General features: G+C 33.9%; 1 protein-coding gene and 1 pseudogene across 3 annotated transcripts; both read right to left on the bottom strand.

Annotated features, from left to right (window-relative positions):
- Positions 1-5,264: 5,264 nt before the first annotated feature.
- On the bottom strand, positions 5,265-7,377 carry LOC133668137 (disease resistance protein RPP2B-like; annotated as a pseudogene).
- LOC133668353 (disease resistance protein RUN1-like) lies at positions 7,331-15,563 on the bottom strand. Of its 3 annotated transcripts, none has more exons than XM_062088139.1 (8): positions 15,265-15,563; positions 14,479-14,974; positions 13,274-14,369; positions 12,899-13,174; positions 12,772-12,795; positions 9,209-10,081; positions 8,278-8,908; positions 7,331-7,526 (listed from the first exon to the last, which is right to left on the bottom strand). In XM_062088139.1, exons 1-8 carry the CDS (start codon positions 15,368-15,370, stop codon positions 7,501-7,503), a joined length of 3,528 nt encoding a protein of 1,175 aa, XP_061944123.1. In that variant the 5' UTR covers positions 15,371-15,563; the 3' UTR covers positions 7,331-7,500. The 3 variants fall into 3 exon arrangements, with proteins under 3 accessions (XP_061944123.1, XP_061944124.1, XP_061944125.1); XM_062088140.1 differs by having other exon boundaries at positions 15,292-15,563; XM_062088141.1 differs by lacking the exon at positions 7,331-7,526 and having other exon boundaries at positions 8,389-8,514; positions 8,718-8,908.
- Between the last annotated feature and the right edge of the window lie 1,425 nt (positions 15,564-16,988).

Raw genomic sequence — 16,988 nt, 5'->3', positions numbered from 1 at the left:
TCCTCGTATTTTTCCACTGGGCAGGTAACCCATTACAATGTGACCATCTGCGAAAAATCCTCGTATTTTTCCATTGGGCCAGTAACCCATTACAATATACCATCTAGGCAGGTAACCCATTACAATGTGACCAATTTGAAAAATCCTCGTATTTTTCTCACTGGGCAGGTAACCCATTACAATGTGACCATCTGCGAAAAATCCTCATATTTTTCCATTGGGCCAGTAACCCATTACAATATACCATCTGGGCAGGTAACCCATTACAATGTGACCATCTGGGCAGGTAACCCATTACAATGTGACCATTTTTGAAAAAATCCTCGTATTTTTCTCACTGGGCAAGTAACCCATTACAATGTGACCAATTTGAAAAATCCTCGTATTTTTTCACTGGGCAGGTAACCCATTACAATGTGACCATCTGTGAAAAATCCTCGTATTTTTCCATTGGGCCAGTAACCCATTACAATATACCATCTGGGCAGGTAACCCATTACAATGTGACCATCTGCGAAAAATCCTCGTATTTTTCCATTGGGCCAGTAACCCATTACAATATACCATCTGGGCAGGTAACCCATTACAATGTTACCATCTGGGCAGGTAACCCGGTAACCCATTACAATGTGACCATCTGCGAAAAATCCTCGTATTTTTTCATTGGGCCAGTAACCCATTACAATATACCATCTGGGCAGGTAACCCATTACAATGTTACCATCTGGGCAGGTAACCCATTACAATATACCAACTGGGCAGGTAACCCATTACAATGTGACCATCTGGGGAGGTAACCCATTACAATATACCATCTGGGCAGGTAACCCATTACAATGTGACCATCTGGGCAAGTAACCCATTACAATATACCAACTGGGCAGGTAACCCATTACAATGTGACCATCTGGGCAGGAAACCCATTACAATATACCAACTGGGCAGGTAACCCATTACAATGTGACCATCTAGGCCGGTAACCCATTACAATATACCATAAAAAAAAACAGCAAAAAACAAAAAAAAGTGGGTAGTCTTCCAAAAGACTTGTTTCTTGATTTCTACATCTCTCTGTAAAGGTTGTGTGTCAATCTACTGTTTTCAAGGTTTCAAAGACAAAAAAAAAAAGAAAAAAAGAAAAAAAGGAAGCAAATGTTCTTTCTGTATCTACTTTTCTTTATAAATTTACTACACAAAGCTAAAAGAAAATGAAATTTTCTAATATCTTCGCGTAGAAAATATTATAAAGAGGGGGCAACTGTCATAACCCAATTTTTGACCATTTTTATTGTAATTATTATTATTATTTTATTTACTGAAAATGATAAAAAATGATGATAAAAAAATAATAATGATGAAAAACAAGTGAAAATAAAATAAATGAAGAATGAATTAAAATTTGGGTTAAGGGCAACATGATTGGAAGTTTTGGGGTTTAATTAAACTTTGAAATTAATCTAATTAATCCAATTAAGGGTTTAATTGGAAAATTGATAAGTTTTTGGACTTAATTGGCTTGGGATTAATTTAATTAATGAAATCATGGACTTAATTGAAGAAATTTCAAAGTTCAGGGTTTAATTGGGGTCCAAATTGCAAAAATTAAAATCCAAGGACTAGCTTGAAAATAGCACGGAAATGCAAGGATCCAATTACATTTTAACCAGGGGCTTGATTGCAAAATTACAAGAATTACAAGGACCAAATTGAAAGCAGCCTTTAGAACTGGAAAACAGAGTCGTATTGCAGCGACTGTTCACCGTCTTCTTGCTCTGCAACGGCTCCGCCATTAAGGCAGAGACGTTTCATCCGTTGGCAGCAACGCTTACGTTTGATCATGGAAGGCGACCAGTTACAGGGCATTTAGGAGGCGACCGTTGCAGCGCCAATCGATCTCTGGCCTTATAAAAGCTGGGCAAAGGCAAACTCGCAAAAAAAAAAGAAAAACTGAGAAAAAAACTGGGGGGAGACAGAAAAAAAAGAGAGCAAGACAGAGGAGGAGGAAAAAGGGGCAGAACCGAGGGACTAAGGAAAAAAAACTGGGAGAGGAAGGAAAAACTGAGGAAGGAAAAGCTGGGGAGTGAACCGGAAGAGGAGGAAACCAGGGAAGCAAACGAAACAGAAACAGGGGAAGAAAAACTAAAAAACAGAGAGCAGAGAGAGCACGAAAAACTGGAGAAGAAAATGTGAAACGGAGAGAAGCATTGGCCAGCTAACACACGAACACCAGCCTCCGTCTCCCGAATCAGAGAGCAAGCCAGACGAACAAAAAACGAAGAAGAGCCAGAGAATAAGAAAGCTTCGCCTCCAGCAGACCAGGTAAGTTCTTCCTCTTCCCCGCTTTTCATTTTAATTCACCGGCTACTGTTTACTTTGAATGTTAATTCACACATTCTAACTCATTTCCTCTATTCTGCTCATGCACGCGTGAAATCACTTCACGCGTGCTTTCTTTGATTTTTGCCCAGTCGGGTCACTAGCTTGAGCCAGTGACCGGGCTGGGCTGGCTGGGTCTAGCCCAGCCCATGTGGGCTGAGTTGGGCCCAGCCCAAAAAAAGTAAAAAAAATAAAAAAATAAAAAAACAGAAAAGTAGAAAAGTAGAAAAAATAAAAAAATGTGTATACATGAATAAAAATAATGTAAATTTATTGGTTTATTCACTGACGCCAGAGTCAGGAATAAAAATACCGGTTTAAATTTATATTATTTTTATTCGGTGTATTTTATTTTATTTAGCTAGAAAAATAAAAAATATGTGCATGCGTAAAAATCAATTTATTTTTATTTATTTATTCACTAGCACTAGAGTATGGAATAAAAAAATATTGATCTAATTTTTCATAGCTACGAATTTTTACCAACGCCAGAGTTGGAATTATTCGAGCTCGAATATTCACTGGTGCCAGAGTCAGGAATATTATAAACAGATCATCATAACATAAGCGAATAAATGTTTAGCAATTTAAGACAAAACCAGCAATGCAGTCTGCCTCAGGCAGAACGTTTAAGGGGTGATAATATCTTCCTTTTTACATAACCAATCCCGGGCCATAGAATCTCTGTTGACCAGTTAGGGTTCCTAGTGACCATAATACTAGGTGGCGACTCCTCAAACAAGACCTTTTCCCCTAAAAGAACAAGATGCCAGAAATCTGTTCTTCCCTAGTCAAAGATTATTTTTAGGGCCGCCACGATGTCGGGTGCGACACCATCCATGACCTTACTCCACTTCATATTGATATACACTTATTACTGCCCACACACAAATTAATTTAAATAAATCCGTATCACATCAACTAATATCATATAAAGCCTAGAATTCAACAATTTTATATAAAGAAATAAATATAAAAGAATATTATAAACACTTGATAAAGTTGAAGTAAACTTACTCAAAACAAGGGAGTTATATGGTCAATTGATGGTTTGGGATCGTGGGGGAATATTTGCAGTAAAAGGGAGAAGGAGGAACATTCCTGTAAGAGAGAAAGAAGAAAATGACTTGAATTAACGGGCCAACATATAAAACAATAATGGGTTATATATTATGGGTGGGGTTTACATTTCCTCCTCCCCTCCTAAAATAAATATTAAAACTTACTAGCTTGATTGAATGAAGAAATAACGATATTTATTACGTATTATCTTCTCAGGTTCTCGTGTTGCTTCATCACTCGAATGACCTTCCCACATTACTTTCACTGAAGCAATCTAGCTCATTAGAACGAAGTTTTCTAATTTGTCTATCCACAATTCTCTCCAGTTGAATCTCACATGACATATCTTCTTGAAATACTACTGTTTATGGCTCTAATATATGTGATGGAGCACGGAGATACATGAAACACTGGATATTTAGATGAAAAAGCTGGGTGGAAGAGCTAATCCATAAGCAACTGCACCAATTCTCTTCAAAAATTTCGAAGGCCCAATATACGGTAGGAGGAATTCTCAAAAATACATAATCACCATCAACAACTTTCAATTCCAGTCATATAGTTTGAATTAGTTTAATCTTTTCAGAAGTTATTTGCCCTATTTCTAGCCCAATGAGCTTCTTTTCACCATCTTCATATCAATATATTAGTATTGACAACGTTACGTTGACCATGTAAGGTTTCATATGGAGTAGTATGAATATTAGCTTGATAATTGTTATTATTGTCCGAATATTTTTTTACAAAATATGTTTTATTGAACTTTTTTTAATCATTTAATTTATTTTAAATTTGTTTTTCCAATGTATTTTTTTTCTATGGGTTGATTTTTTAAAATTTAATTTTTACATGATTGTCACGGTGTGATTAGGCCACAAAACTTGGGTTGATTAAATATGTTGTTGTCTTTTTTTTTTTTGAAAAAGGTGCGATACTAAAAGATTTTTTAAGCATCTTGTTTGTTTTAAATTGGTCTTCATGATATGCTTTTTGATTTTTTTTTGTTATTTTAGGATTAAAATAAATAAGAAAATGAAATTGATGGAAAAAATTAAATTATAGATGAATATAAAAACATAAGGATTAAATACTATTTTCTAAGACTACAAGGACAAATTAATTATTTTATAAATTAGATTATTATAACTAAGTTAAACTTGAGCACCCTTCAAGCATGAGTTTCTTTTTCTTTTTTAATAATAGTCAAAGATTTATTATTAATCGGTGCTAATATTAAAAATCATGCAATAATACATAGAAAGATTTTATAGAAAAAAAACTTTACTTATTATACCAATTAAAAATACTTTTTGAACCTCTGAACAAGTACATTTTTTTTATGTATTGGTAGTTTTTATCAATTGTCTTGAGCTATAACACTAAAAGGTGAAGAACCAACTCAAATACCAGATTTTCATCTTTTTGTTGAGAATATCGAGAAGTAATAAAAAGAATGAAAAAGTATTAGTCAAAAGTTTCAACTTGAAAATATAAATTACATCATGGATAAGTTGTCAGAAAGAAATCTGAAAGGTCCAATACTTATCTAAAGTAATTAACTTCAATCTCGCATCCAGTGCTGACCTATTGCGTTCCATGAAAAACCAACAAAATTCATGTTATTACAGATTAACTCACCTTCACTTTTAATGAAAAAAATTACTTTTTAATTAAAATGGTTAATTTCACATCGTTTTCATTTTTGTTTTAAAATACCATATTTGAAGTAAAATATCAATTTTTTTTAATGTAAAAAAACAAAAAATCAGTTTTCAATATTTTTCAAATAAACTAAAGTGATTTTAAGAAATTATGTTAGTGACTGTTGGTTTTTTTTTTTTAACAAAAAAGTTCAAAAAATATAAGTCTTCAATTATTGTTTTTCAAAATTTAAAATTTTTACCATGAAATCAAAGAATAAACAATAAAATCAAATAGACTCTAAATATTCCTCGCTAATTTTAGCTCTTCCTACAATTCTTTTGGCTTAAAAGACTCATAAGTTCCTAGCAATAAAATAATGATTTAATTAAGTGAGATTGGATAGATCTAATTATTAAAGATAACATTTAATTTTTTAAATTTAATAATAAAAATATTATCATAAAATAAAAAAATAAACAATAAAATCAAACATACTCTAAATATTTAATAAATAAATATTATTAAAGATGATATTTATTTTTTAAAATTAAATAAGAAAAATTAAATAATTAAAGATAATTTTTAATGTTTTAAATTAAATGAAATAAAATAATAAAAACTAAATGAAATATTTATTCTTACCAAAAAGCATTAAATCGAGATTATGTTTTTGCAGCTTCGGAAATAAATAGCTACTTCATTGCTCAGGTGTAGACACTCTTATTAAATCACAAGGGAAATATAGGAATAGATGATGTAGCTCAACCAATTTGACATCTCATCAGGAATGTCGTAAATACAATACCGGTAACCAACGGCGCACAATGCATTTATAAATATATATTGATTTCAAGTAATGCTGAGATTTTAAAAATTAATCAATGTGTGTGTTTATTTTTGTGCAAGAAAGACAGAAATAGTACCTCAACAAGGCTCTTCTGGAAATTATTTGATGAATCCCTGGGGAAATCAACATAAAGAGACCAGAAAATATTACTGGACCTTCAATGTCCTAAATCTCTTCTAATAAAGGACAATCATTTAGATCTATAAGTAGTTATTCTTTTGACTGGTGTGGTATTCTTACTCTTTTCAATGATTTGCAATAAAGTGCATTCAAACAGTATAAATTTGAGGGAGGATCTGAGATTGATACAAGATTGTAGCATCCAACAACACTCAAGGTCCCTAGCTTATCCCAGAAGGCACGCTAGAGAATTTATTTCGTGATAGATCCAATTCTTCTAGAGAGGACAAACCCTTAAAATCAACACAGTTAGTTGCGCAATCAGACAAACCATCATCAGGAAGTTCGAGACTTTTCACTAATCTCCAATCCATGAAAGCTTTTGGCATCAAACGTTTTCAATATAAAACACTTGCTGAAATCAAAGAAGAAATTGGTGGATGCCAAAATGTAGATGACGATGAGTTCTGATAGAAACTGTTTCCACGCAATGATATTTTTCTGACATGTTTTAATTGTCCAATTGAAGAGAGAACTTGCTCATTTTCAATTCCATCCACTAGCACCTTAGTTAAGGATTCTATATCACCTATGCAATCTAGCAACTTCTCAAGTCCTGAACACCTTGAAATATTCAAAGTTTCAAGAGACTTCAGATCACAAATGCTCCGTGGAAGGATTTTTAGCCTCCAACATCCCTTCAGATTCAAGTAACCGAGGCTCGTCAAATAGCCAACAGATTGATACACCTCAACTACACTGGAGGCTCGTCAAAAATTGTAACTTGAAAATATAAATTACATAATGGATAAGTTGTGCAAATGAGTTTTTGTCATTCCAAGTCAAGGTTTGTCAAGGCTTTGGTAAGGTACGCCAATGGGGAGGTTTATCAAGGTTTGTGGAAGTTTAATTTGCAAGATGGGGAAGGGAAGTATAGGTGCTGTAATGGGAATGAGCATGTAGGTGAGTGGAAACATGGGGTGATATCTGGGAAAGGGGTATTGGTTTGGGCTAATGGGAAGAGGTATTAAGGGTACTGGGAAAATTATTTTTTAACACTGCTTGTAATCAGTTTATACACACATACAAATTATTTTTTTGGGAAGAGGTATTAAGGGTACTGGGAAAGGGGTATTGGTTTGGGCTAATGAGCATGTACTGGGAGTCTGGGACGATCAGCTTATACACACATACAAATTATTTTTTTGCATATCAATTCTTAGCTATTTATTGTTCTCTCTTCGGTTTTTATATAATGAAATTAAGTTTTTTACCAACCAATTCTTAGCAAAATCATCCATATATAAATGAATGCATTTACAAGACATTAAAATCTCCCATCATTCATATTAAATACATGAAGGGTTGTATTCATGAAAAACTCCCTTTTTAAACGTCTATACTGATTTGGAGCAACTTCAAGTATCTCCACATAAAATGATCTTGTACTCTCACGTCAATTCAAGTCGTTTGTACCCTAAAAAACCATCAAATTCAATAAAACTTTTAAATTTGAAAAGAAAGTTAAATGTGCATGATTGTACATGCCTTTTGTTATTACAAACAAATCTCCTTCACTTTTAATTAAGAAACTTACTTTATAATAAAAAAGATTAATATCACATATTTTTCATTTTAGTTTTAAAATATCGAGTTTGAAATAAATTATAAAAACATTATTCAATTTTTTTATTTTAATGTAAAAAAACAAAAATCAATTTTCAATATTTTCTAAATAAACTAAAGTGATTTTAATAAAATATGTTAGTGATTGTTGGCTTTTTTTTTTCAAAAAATAATTATTAAAGTTATAATTTATTTTTAAGTGATATTCGATAGATCTAATTATTAAAGATAATTTTTATTTTGTATATTAAATAAGAAAAATATTATCATAAAATCAAGAAAAAAATAAAACCAAGCATACTCTAAATATTTAATAAAAAATATTGTTAAAGATAATATTTAATTTTTTCGATTAAATAATAAAAATGTAACAATTGAAGATGATATTTAATCTCTTAAATTAAATAGAATATTAAAATAGAAATAACTAAAGGAAATATGTATTCTTACCAAAAAGCCTTAAATATTTAATATTTTTTTATTAAAGATGATATTTAATTTTTTATATTAAATAATAATAATAAAATCATTAAAGATAATATTTAATCTCATAAATTAAATATAATAGAATAAAAATAACTAAAGGAAATATTTGTTCTTACCAGAAAGCCATAAATCGAAGCTATGTTCTTGCAGCTTCGCAAATAAAAAGTCACTCCATTGCTTAGGTGTAGACGCTGTAATTGAACCACAATGGGGATGAGGAAGCAGATGATACAGTGGTGGTGAAGGCATTACTGTATCTCTTCCCACTTCAGACTCTTCAAATGAATCTGACTTCTTTGCGATCACATGGACCCCACATTCTTTAATGATGCGCACTGCATCTCCTCTTGGCTCTGCAGAAATGTGTAGTTCCAATTCGTCATCTGCACAGTAATGTTCCATTGCCATTTCACTTCTACTTATGTATCTTATCCATCCCGCACTTCTTGGTGTGAGAGTTTCTGCTGTTCGTTTATCTTCAAACAATTGAATGCCATTGCTTTTATTTCTTATAATAATAATAATGCGAGTCTCTAAGGGATAATGTGGAACAAACCCAACAACTAAGCCTTGGAAGACTGGAGGCATATGGAAATACAATGAGCATCCTTCTCCACTGTAGCTCATCCAGGAAGGCAGTGAATAAAATACCGGTGACGATCGTTGGCCCCCAAAATAGCTCATCCAATTTGGCATCTCACCATGAATGGGGGAAATTTGATAAGGGTGACGACCGTTGCACATTGCCTGTATAAATATATTATCATAAAATCAAGAAATAAAAAATAAAACCAATCAGACTTTAAATATTTAATAAAAAAATATTATTAAAGATAATATTTAATTTTTTAGATTAAATAAGAAAAATAAAAAATATTATTAAAGATGATATTTATTTTTTTAAATAATAATAATAATAATAATAATAATGATTATTGCCTGTATACAAATTGATTTCAAGAAATGCTGAGATTTTAGACATTAATTAATGTATGTGCCAATTGTGTGTGTTTATTTTTGTGTAAGAGAGATCGAAAGAAATAGTACCTCAACAACACTCTTCGGTAATTTACTTGGTGAATGACTGCGGTCATCAACACGAATATACCAGAAACTATTACTTAGACCTTCGATGCCCTGAATCTTTTCTAACGAATGACTTTCATCTAGATTTATAGATAGTTCTATTTTTGGTTCGATTGGTAGTCTTACTCTTTTCAATGATTTGCAATGAGATGCAGTCAAACAGCATAAACTTGAGGGAAGATCTGGGATTGATACAAGATATTTGCATGCCTGAACAGACAAGAACCTTAGCTTGGGAAGGAAGCCGATCCCAGAAGGCAGGCTAGAGAATTTGTTTCCTGTTAGATCCAATTCTTGTAGAGCGGACAAACCTCTAAAATCAACACAGTTAGTTGCGTGATCAGGCAAACCACCATTAGAAAGCTTAAGACGTTTCACTAATCTCCATTCAGTGAAAGATGTTGGCAGCCAACGTTTCAAATTCGAAACACCTGCTGAAATCAAAGAACAATTTGGTGGAGCCGAACTGTATCCACGCAATGATAACCTTCTGACATGCTTTAATTGTCCAATTGAAGAGAGAAATTGCTCATTTTCAATCCCATCGGCTAGCAACTCAGTTAAGGATTCCATATCATCCATGCGTTCTGGCAATTTCTCAAGTTGTGAACACCCAGAAATATTCAAACATTTAAGAGACTTTATATTGCCAAAGCTTTCAGGGAGAATCTTCAGACTCCAACATCCCTCTAGATTCAAGAAAACGATGCTCGTCAAATTTCCAATAGATTGATGCACCTCAACTAAACTCGAGCAACCTTTCAGAATTAGTTTCTCTAGACTTGAACTGTGCAAGTTTGGTGTTTTAATAAGGTGCTGAGAATGACTGAGATTGTCGCACGTGTGCGGCGTCGCGGCGATCGTCCACCCTTAATTGTATGGATATATATATGGTAAATGTGGGGAGACAAGGAATTCTTTGTCTCTTAGCGGTAAAAAAAAATGGAATGGGAGTCGCCACCTAGTATTATGGTCACTAGGAACCCTAACTGGTCTCAGAGATCAGGTACGGAGACTGGTTGCGTAAAGGGAAGGTATTAGCACCCCAAATACATCCTACCTAAGGTAAGCTGCATTGTTTTATTTGTCTGATCAAAATCTAAGGTTTGGTCGTGTTTTCTATTTGTTGGTCTTGTTTATCTAAGACTCAAGAAAAGCCCTCCTCAATAAGAAGGTTCTTATCTTTAATGGGGTAGAACCTAACCGTTATAACGTTGAAAAAAAACATTTAATATCCGGAATATGTATTACATGTAATATCGTACCCCGGATACTAAAAGACAAACAAAATAAAATTTTTGTTGTTTTTGAAATTTTGGCCAATGTTCTCTTGACTCTAATAAACTGGTTATCAAAGCCAAAATGCATGCTAAAACATTGTTTTTTTTTTTGTATGAAAAGCACCATATGATTTTTTAGCATGGAGATACTTGGCCGTATGCACAAAAACATTTTTTATTTTTTAAAAAAAACAAGTTTTTTTTTTTTTGGAAGTTTTGACGAAAACCAGGTATTTTAATATCGGATTTTTGTATTTTTAATAACATGAAAAATATTGCTTGATATTAATCAAAATGACATAAAAATACGCGGGAAACTTGTAAAATTACAAACAAATATTTTTGAATTTTTCTAAAAAAAATTAAAAAATGGGCCGAATCTGGCCCACCATCCTGGGCTGGGCCTGACCCGGCCCATATACTGTGGGCTGGACTCAGCCCAGCCGCGTGGGCTGGGCTGATGTTCCAGCCCATAAGCAATTAAAAGGGGCTGGTTACTGTGCTGTGCACAGTAACCAGCAAAAATATAATTAGCTAGTTACTGTGCACAGCACAGTAACTAGCTAATTAATCTTCCTTTTGCTGCAGAACGTAAACGTTCTGCATGCAAAAATGAAGCTGAAGTAAAACGACAGGGAAGGGGAGAAAGTTACCTGGAGTTGTGGCGACGCTGGCGGTAGCAGATGCAGCAGGGGTGGCGATGTAGGCAGCGGCTGTTCTCTTTCCTTCTCTCCCGTCTCCTCTGTTTCTCTTCTTTGCCCCTTCTCTGTCTTTCGTTGTTCACTCTCTCTGTTCTGCTCCTCTTCTTCTTCTTCAGTTCTGCTGGCGTTGGCAGCGTTAATGGTGGCAGGATGGCGGTGGCAGCTACTGGGAAGCCCGATGACTGCGGCTGTGCTTCTTCTCCACGGTGCAGCGACACTAACGTCTGTGTCTTCCTCTTCTGGTCTCAGTTTTTTTTTTATATCAACTTTCAGCTCCCCTCTTTTCCTTCCCTTCCTTCCTCTATTCTTCCGTGCTTCCTTTTCGTTTTTTTTCTGTTTAAGTTTGCTGGTGGAGGCGTTTGTTTCTCTCTAAACCTTTCTCTCCTCTCAACATCTCCTCTGTTTTCTTCCCTCTAGTTTCTACTTTCGGTCCCTTGCTCTTCCATGGTGTTTCACTCCTTCGGTCTCACCTCTCTTTCTCTCTAATAACTGTCGATCTCTCTCTCGGTCTCCCTCACTTTTTCTTTCTAACGAAAACGTTCCAGCCTCCCTTCTCCCTCTCCTCTTCCTCAATGCAACTTCTCTAAACTTTCAACTTCTCTAAATCTCTTCTCCCTCTCTTTCCCCTCGCACTCCCTCTGTATTTATAGGCAGAGGGAGAGAGGGCCACCATGCCCTATTCTGCCATGGAGCAGGGCATAGTGGTATAGGGGCGCGCAGCCGCCCCTACCTCTGTAGGGCATCTTTCGGCGTGATGGCGTGGTGGTGTCAGTGAAGGGACAAGTTAGGTCGTAGTTGGTTTTTTGGGTTTTGGGAGAGAGAAAGGAGAGAAAAAAAATGAAGGGAAAAATGCTTCTTCTTTCCTTGTTCTCTGCGTGTCCAGGGAAAGAAGCAAGCTTATGGTGTCTCTCTTTTTTTTTCTTTTTTTCTTTTTTTTTTTTTTCAGTGAAATGCATGAAACGACGTTCTTTTGACCAAAACACGTCGTTTCATTTAAACGAAAACTGGCGCCAAAATGGGTCCAATTTCAGATCAGCCCTTCAATTTGCGCGCTTTTTCACTATGGTCCTTGATTTTGGATTTCTTCAATCGAGTCCCTAATTGGCCACCAGACTTCAATATGTATGCAATTAAGCCCCTGATTTGACCAAATCAACTCTTAAAAATTATAATTTGACCCCAGAACTTTAATTTCTTACAATCAAAACCCAAATTGACTTAAAAATCAATTTTTCTTACGAACAAACCCTCCATAAATTCAATTAAACCTTCAATAAAATTTAATTGAGTCCATAAACATCTGATTTGTACATTTCTTCCTCAAATAAAATTTTCTTTATCAATAGGGCTCTCACCGGTCAACGATTTACTGTCAAATTTCAATCTTTGTATTTTTGAACCTCCTCAACCAATTTTTGACCATTTTCTGGGCGCTTTGCCATCCTCTTTTCACTATTATTATTTTTTGATAATATTTTGATTTTTATTTATTTATTTTTTTGTATTTTAAGCGGGGACCCAAAAATGGGTTACAACAGAGATTAAGGATTTTTAGCCTGTTGAGATCCTGTATAATAGAGCACAAAATAATGAAAATTAATTATAAGTCGTAACATGTAAATATAAATTACATACTGGAGAAATTTTGAGGATTGCAGCATGTTTCTCACCTTTTTTCCTTTCCATAGTTCTTTAAGGTTACTGTACTGCATATCAAGAACAGCTAGATTGTACAAGGTAAAATCAGATGGAAAATATTTCAAAGGACATTCATGCCAACAAATCCACATCAACTCTTTAGAAAGCAGTTTGAAGGATCCGGTGAGATGTACTCCATTGATTTGGAGTAAATTTAAGAATTTCATTTCTGCAAATGATCCTGCGCTAAGTGATTTATCTTCTGATGCTCTGACATCCAGTGCAAGACCCTCTACAACATCCGTACCCTAAAAAAAAAACAATACAACTTTCATCCAATTATTTGTAATAAGTGTGACTTAGAAAATACGCATGACTATGCTTTCGTGTATGCATTGAGCTCTTACCTTCTGGTGGTCAAGTACATTCCATGCATCGTCTTTATTCCAAATTCTGGTCCTCTTTCCAAGAAGCAAGGGAGACGATTCACGAACGACCTCCCTTCCCATGTCTCGTAATAGATCATGCATGGTTATCTTTCCAATGGCATTAACTTTAATCAGAGACCTTTCACTGAGAGTTTCCAAAACAACTTCTGGATTGGGACGGCAACGGGCTCCAAGCACTTTTGCGACGTCTTCTTTCTCTATACCAATAAAGAAGCATGCAATATCAAGGAATGCTCTTTGTAGTTCACCATCAAGTGCGTGATAACTTATTAGAAGCTTTCCTTGAATATCGTGGTTTGGAATTCTGCTCAAGTTGTCAATTTCACTTTCCCATCTATCTTTGTTTTCCCTGTACAGAAGAGCTCCTATAACCTGAAGAGCTAAAGGAAGTCCTCCACAGTAACCAACGGCTTTCTTCGAAAGCTCAATATAATCTTCTGCTGGCTTGGTGTCCTTGAAGGCATGCCAGCTGAAAAGCCGAAGGGACTGATCTCGTGTCAATTCTTCTATCCGATATGTTTGATCTGTTTCACGAAGAAGATTTGAATCTCTTGCTGTAATAATTACTCTACTTCCGGGACCAAACCAACTTCGATCTCCCATCACAGCTTTTAGCTGGTCCTGATGAGCAACATCATCAGCAACAACAAGAACTCTTTTGCGACAAAGTCGCTCTTTGATCAGAACCTTTCCTCTATCATCACAATTGATGTTCGCAGCATCTTGTTTTAAAATATCATGAAGAAGTTGCTTTTGTAAAAGAGCCAGACCATTAAATTGTTTTGATCTTTCATTTATATCCGAAAGAAAACAGCTTCCCTCGAATCCATTGCAGAGTTGATTAAATACAACTTGTGCTATAGTGGTCTTTCCTATTCCTGGCATCCCATGTATGCCCACAATGCATACATCATCTGTTGCAGTACTTAGAAAGTCAAAAATGTCGTGAGAAAGGGGATCAATACCTACTAGGTGCTCAGGAACATATAAGTACTTGGGATCCAATCTGTTCAACACATTCTTGATAATCCCTTGGATAAATTTTGCTTCATGCCTGCTCATAGAAAAAAGCAAGTCATCGATAGTAAGTCAATTAAGTATTTTATTGTTTCACATTGAAAAATGTAAGGTATATTGACTATAAATTTGGAAAAAAGGCATACCCATTTGCCATATCATTGAGATTCCATCCAGATAGATTTCCAGCCTCCTCAAGAGCTTTTCTCCACTTCTTCACCAACTTCTCTTCAAAACGCTCTTCATGTTTAACAAATGCTTCTGCAAAACTGCCATTCTGTTTTCTCACATATGAAGGATCAATGTCATAAAATATAGGAAGAACAATCTGACCGGTTTTCCTATTTTTGCACTTAAGAATCTCTACAAGTTCATTGAGACACCATCTAGAAGAAGCATATCCTTTTGAGAAGACAACTATGGATATCTTTGATTCTTGAATTGCCCTGATGAGATGATCGGAGATTTCTTCTCCTCTCGGAAGTTCATCATCATCTCGAAAAGTGTGGATTCCTGCTTGGATCAAGGCAGTATAGAGATGATCTGTAAATGTGTGGCGAGTGTCTTCTCCTCTAAAGCTCAAGAAGACATCATAGGTCCCTTCAGGTCTCGATCGAGAAGACTCTGGCTCTGTCATGGCAGCTGCAGAAATCAAGGCACAATCAATTACCAATGGAGCAACACAACAAAGAGTTAGCTATGAAATTCCAAAGCTATGATATTGAAATGAGGTTAATTGTATTCTTTGTATAGGAGAAAGAGAAAGGATGTGATGTCTATTCATTTGCAGGAGAAAGCACCAGGAATTTCGAGTCAAAGCAAGGCAGAAGTAGTAGTAGACTCAACCTATCCTATGATCAGACTAATCAAATAACATATTCAAATCGAATCAGCAGTTCCTATATATATATAGACTCACGCATCTGCCTTACCTGTGGAGACAAAACTGACAGGCTTACTGAGGTCAGCTTTTCTTCTCTTCCGCAAGGATGAATCGTTTTCTTCATCTTTGGATTGCTTGCGTTTTTCTTTGTGCATTTCTAAATTAAATAGAATGATTTAGGATGGACTGGTCAATGATTATCTATCTGAACGTAAGGCTTTCAAGTTATCGTTATGAGCAAGAAGCAAAGAAGAGTAAGTTAAATATAACAAAGAGTTGGCTATGAAATGGCAGCAATGGGACAGAGAAGTTATTGAATAGTGAAATTTCCAGTCAATGCAAGGCAAGAATAGATTACTCACAAATGATAATATGTAGAAATCCAAAACCCAAGAACGATAATATTTATAAGACAAATAATAATTTTTACAAAATTGTAGTAATTTTATGACTTTTTGTTGCATAAAAAATTAATGTAAATTTCAAGAGACATTTCATATAGATTACTCACAGTTATTCAATAAATATGTAACCAAAATCCTTAGCCAATTTCTTACAAAGAAGCAGTACACGAGGCAAAGATAATATAATTAATTCTAAATTTAAATGATAACAATAAAAATTGGTAATAGATGAAAAATATTTCTCAAATATTTATCAAAAAAATATCTTAAAAATTGGTATTTACCACCAGAGACTAAACTATAATTGTTTTAGAATTTAGGGACAAAATCTTAATTTCTCAAAAGCAAGGACCAAACTGTAATTATTCCTTCATCAACCCCAAAACATATTTTCCATAATTTCAATATGATTCTTTCTATACAATTCTTCAATATTTACCTATTATCTTTCAAATATTCAAATTTCTTAAGGTATTTACTCATTACCTGGAAAATAGTTTCCTTTTGGAAAATGAATTCCAGAAAAGTGAATTATTTTCTGATGTTTGACAGTGTAATGAAAAATAAGTTGAAAAACACTTTCCAATGTTTGGTTATGTCATGAAAAATGAGCTGGAAAATAACTTATTAATGTTTTATTTTTCTCAAGTTTATTAAAATAATGAGGAACAAATCTTATAAATTAAAAAGTTGAATGAGAATGAAATTGAAAAAAATATAATTTCATAAATTATCTCAAATAAAATAAATAATAATCAAAATAATAGAGATCAAATCTAAAAAATAAAAAAAAATAAAAGATGAAGAAATTAAAATAATAATAATTAACATTTCATAAATTATTTCACATAAAATAAGTAACAATCAAAAGAATGAGGACCAAATTTGATACATAAAAAATTTCAATAAAAAATGATAAGGGAAAAGCAAATAATAATTATAAAAATGAGGACCAAAGTTAATATAAAAATTAAATTTTAAGAGATGAAATTGAAAAATAAATATTCAAAACCAAATATATATAGCAATAAAACATTTGAGGACCAAATTTGATATAATCAGCAAATAATATGACATTTCTAAATTTTTCACAACTTCCGGAAAGTATTTTCTGCCCAAATTTTCTAGGAAAACACTTTCCTGGAAATCAGGTCAAATTTTTCTTTGACTGGAAAGTGTTTTTCGTTGACTAACTTTTCTAATGGCAAACAAAAACAGGAAAATTTAGAAAATAATTTTCCAAAAAATAAATTCCAGAAAATAAACATAGCCTACAACAAAGAGAAAAGGAAGAAAATGACTTACAATGTCCTTACCTCTATCTTTCTGTATATACCAAATGGGCTAGCTAATTAACGGGTCAACATAT

Source organism: Populus nigra, chromosome 11 (genome assembly GCF_951802175.1).
Source record: "Populus nigra chromosome 11, ddPopNigr1.1, whole genome shotgun sequence".
NCBI lineage: Eukaryota > Viridiplantae > Streptophyta > Magnoliopsida > Malpighiales > Salicaceae > Populus > Populus nigra.
Note: the sequence above shows the minus strand (reverse complement) of the source record. Positions and strands in the feature narration are given on the sequence as shown.

Coding starts and splice junctions, on each gene's coding strand:
- LOC133668353 (XM_062088139.1), bottom strand. CDS start 15,370: ATGCACAAAGAAAAACGCAAGCAATCCAAAGATGAAGAAAACGATTCA. Junction 13,175..13,273: donor ATGTACTTGACCACCAGAAG/GTAAGAGCTCAA, acceptor TTTTTTTTTTAG/GGTACGGATGTTGTAGAGGG. Junction 7,527..8,277: donor CTTCGATTTATGGCTTTCTG/GTAAGAACAAAT, acceptor ATGGTTTTTTAG/GGTACAAACGACTTGAATTG.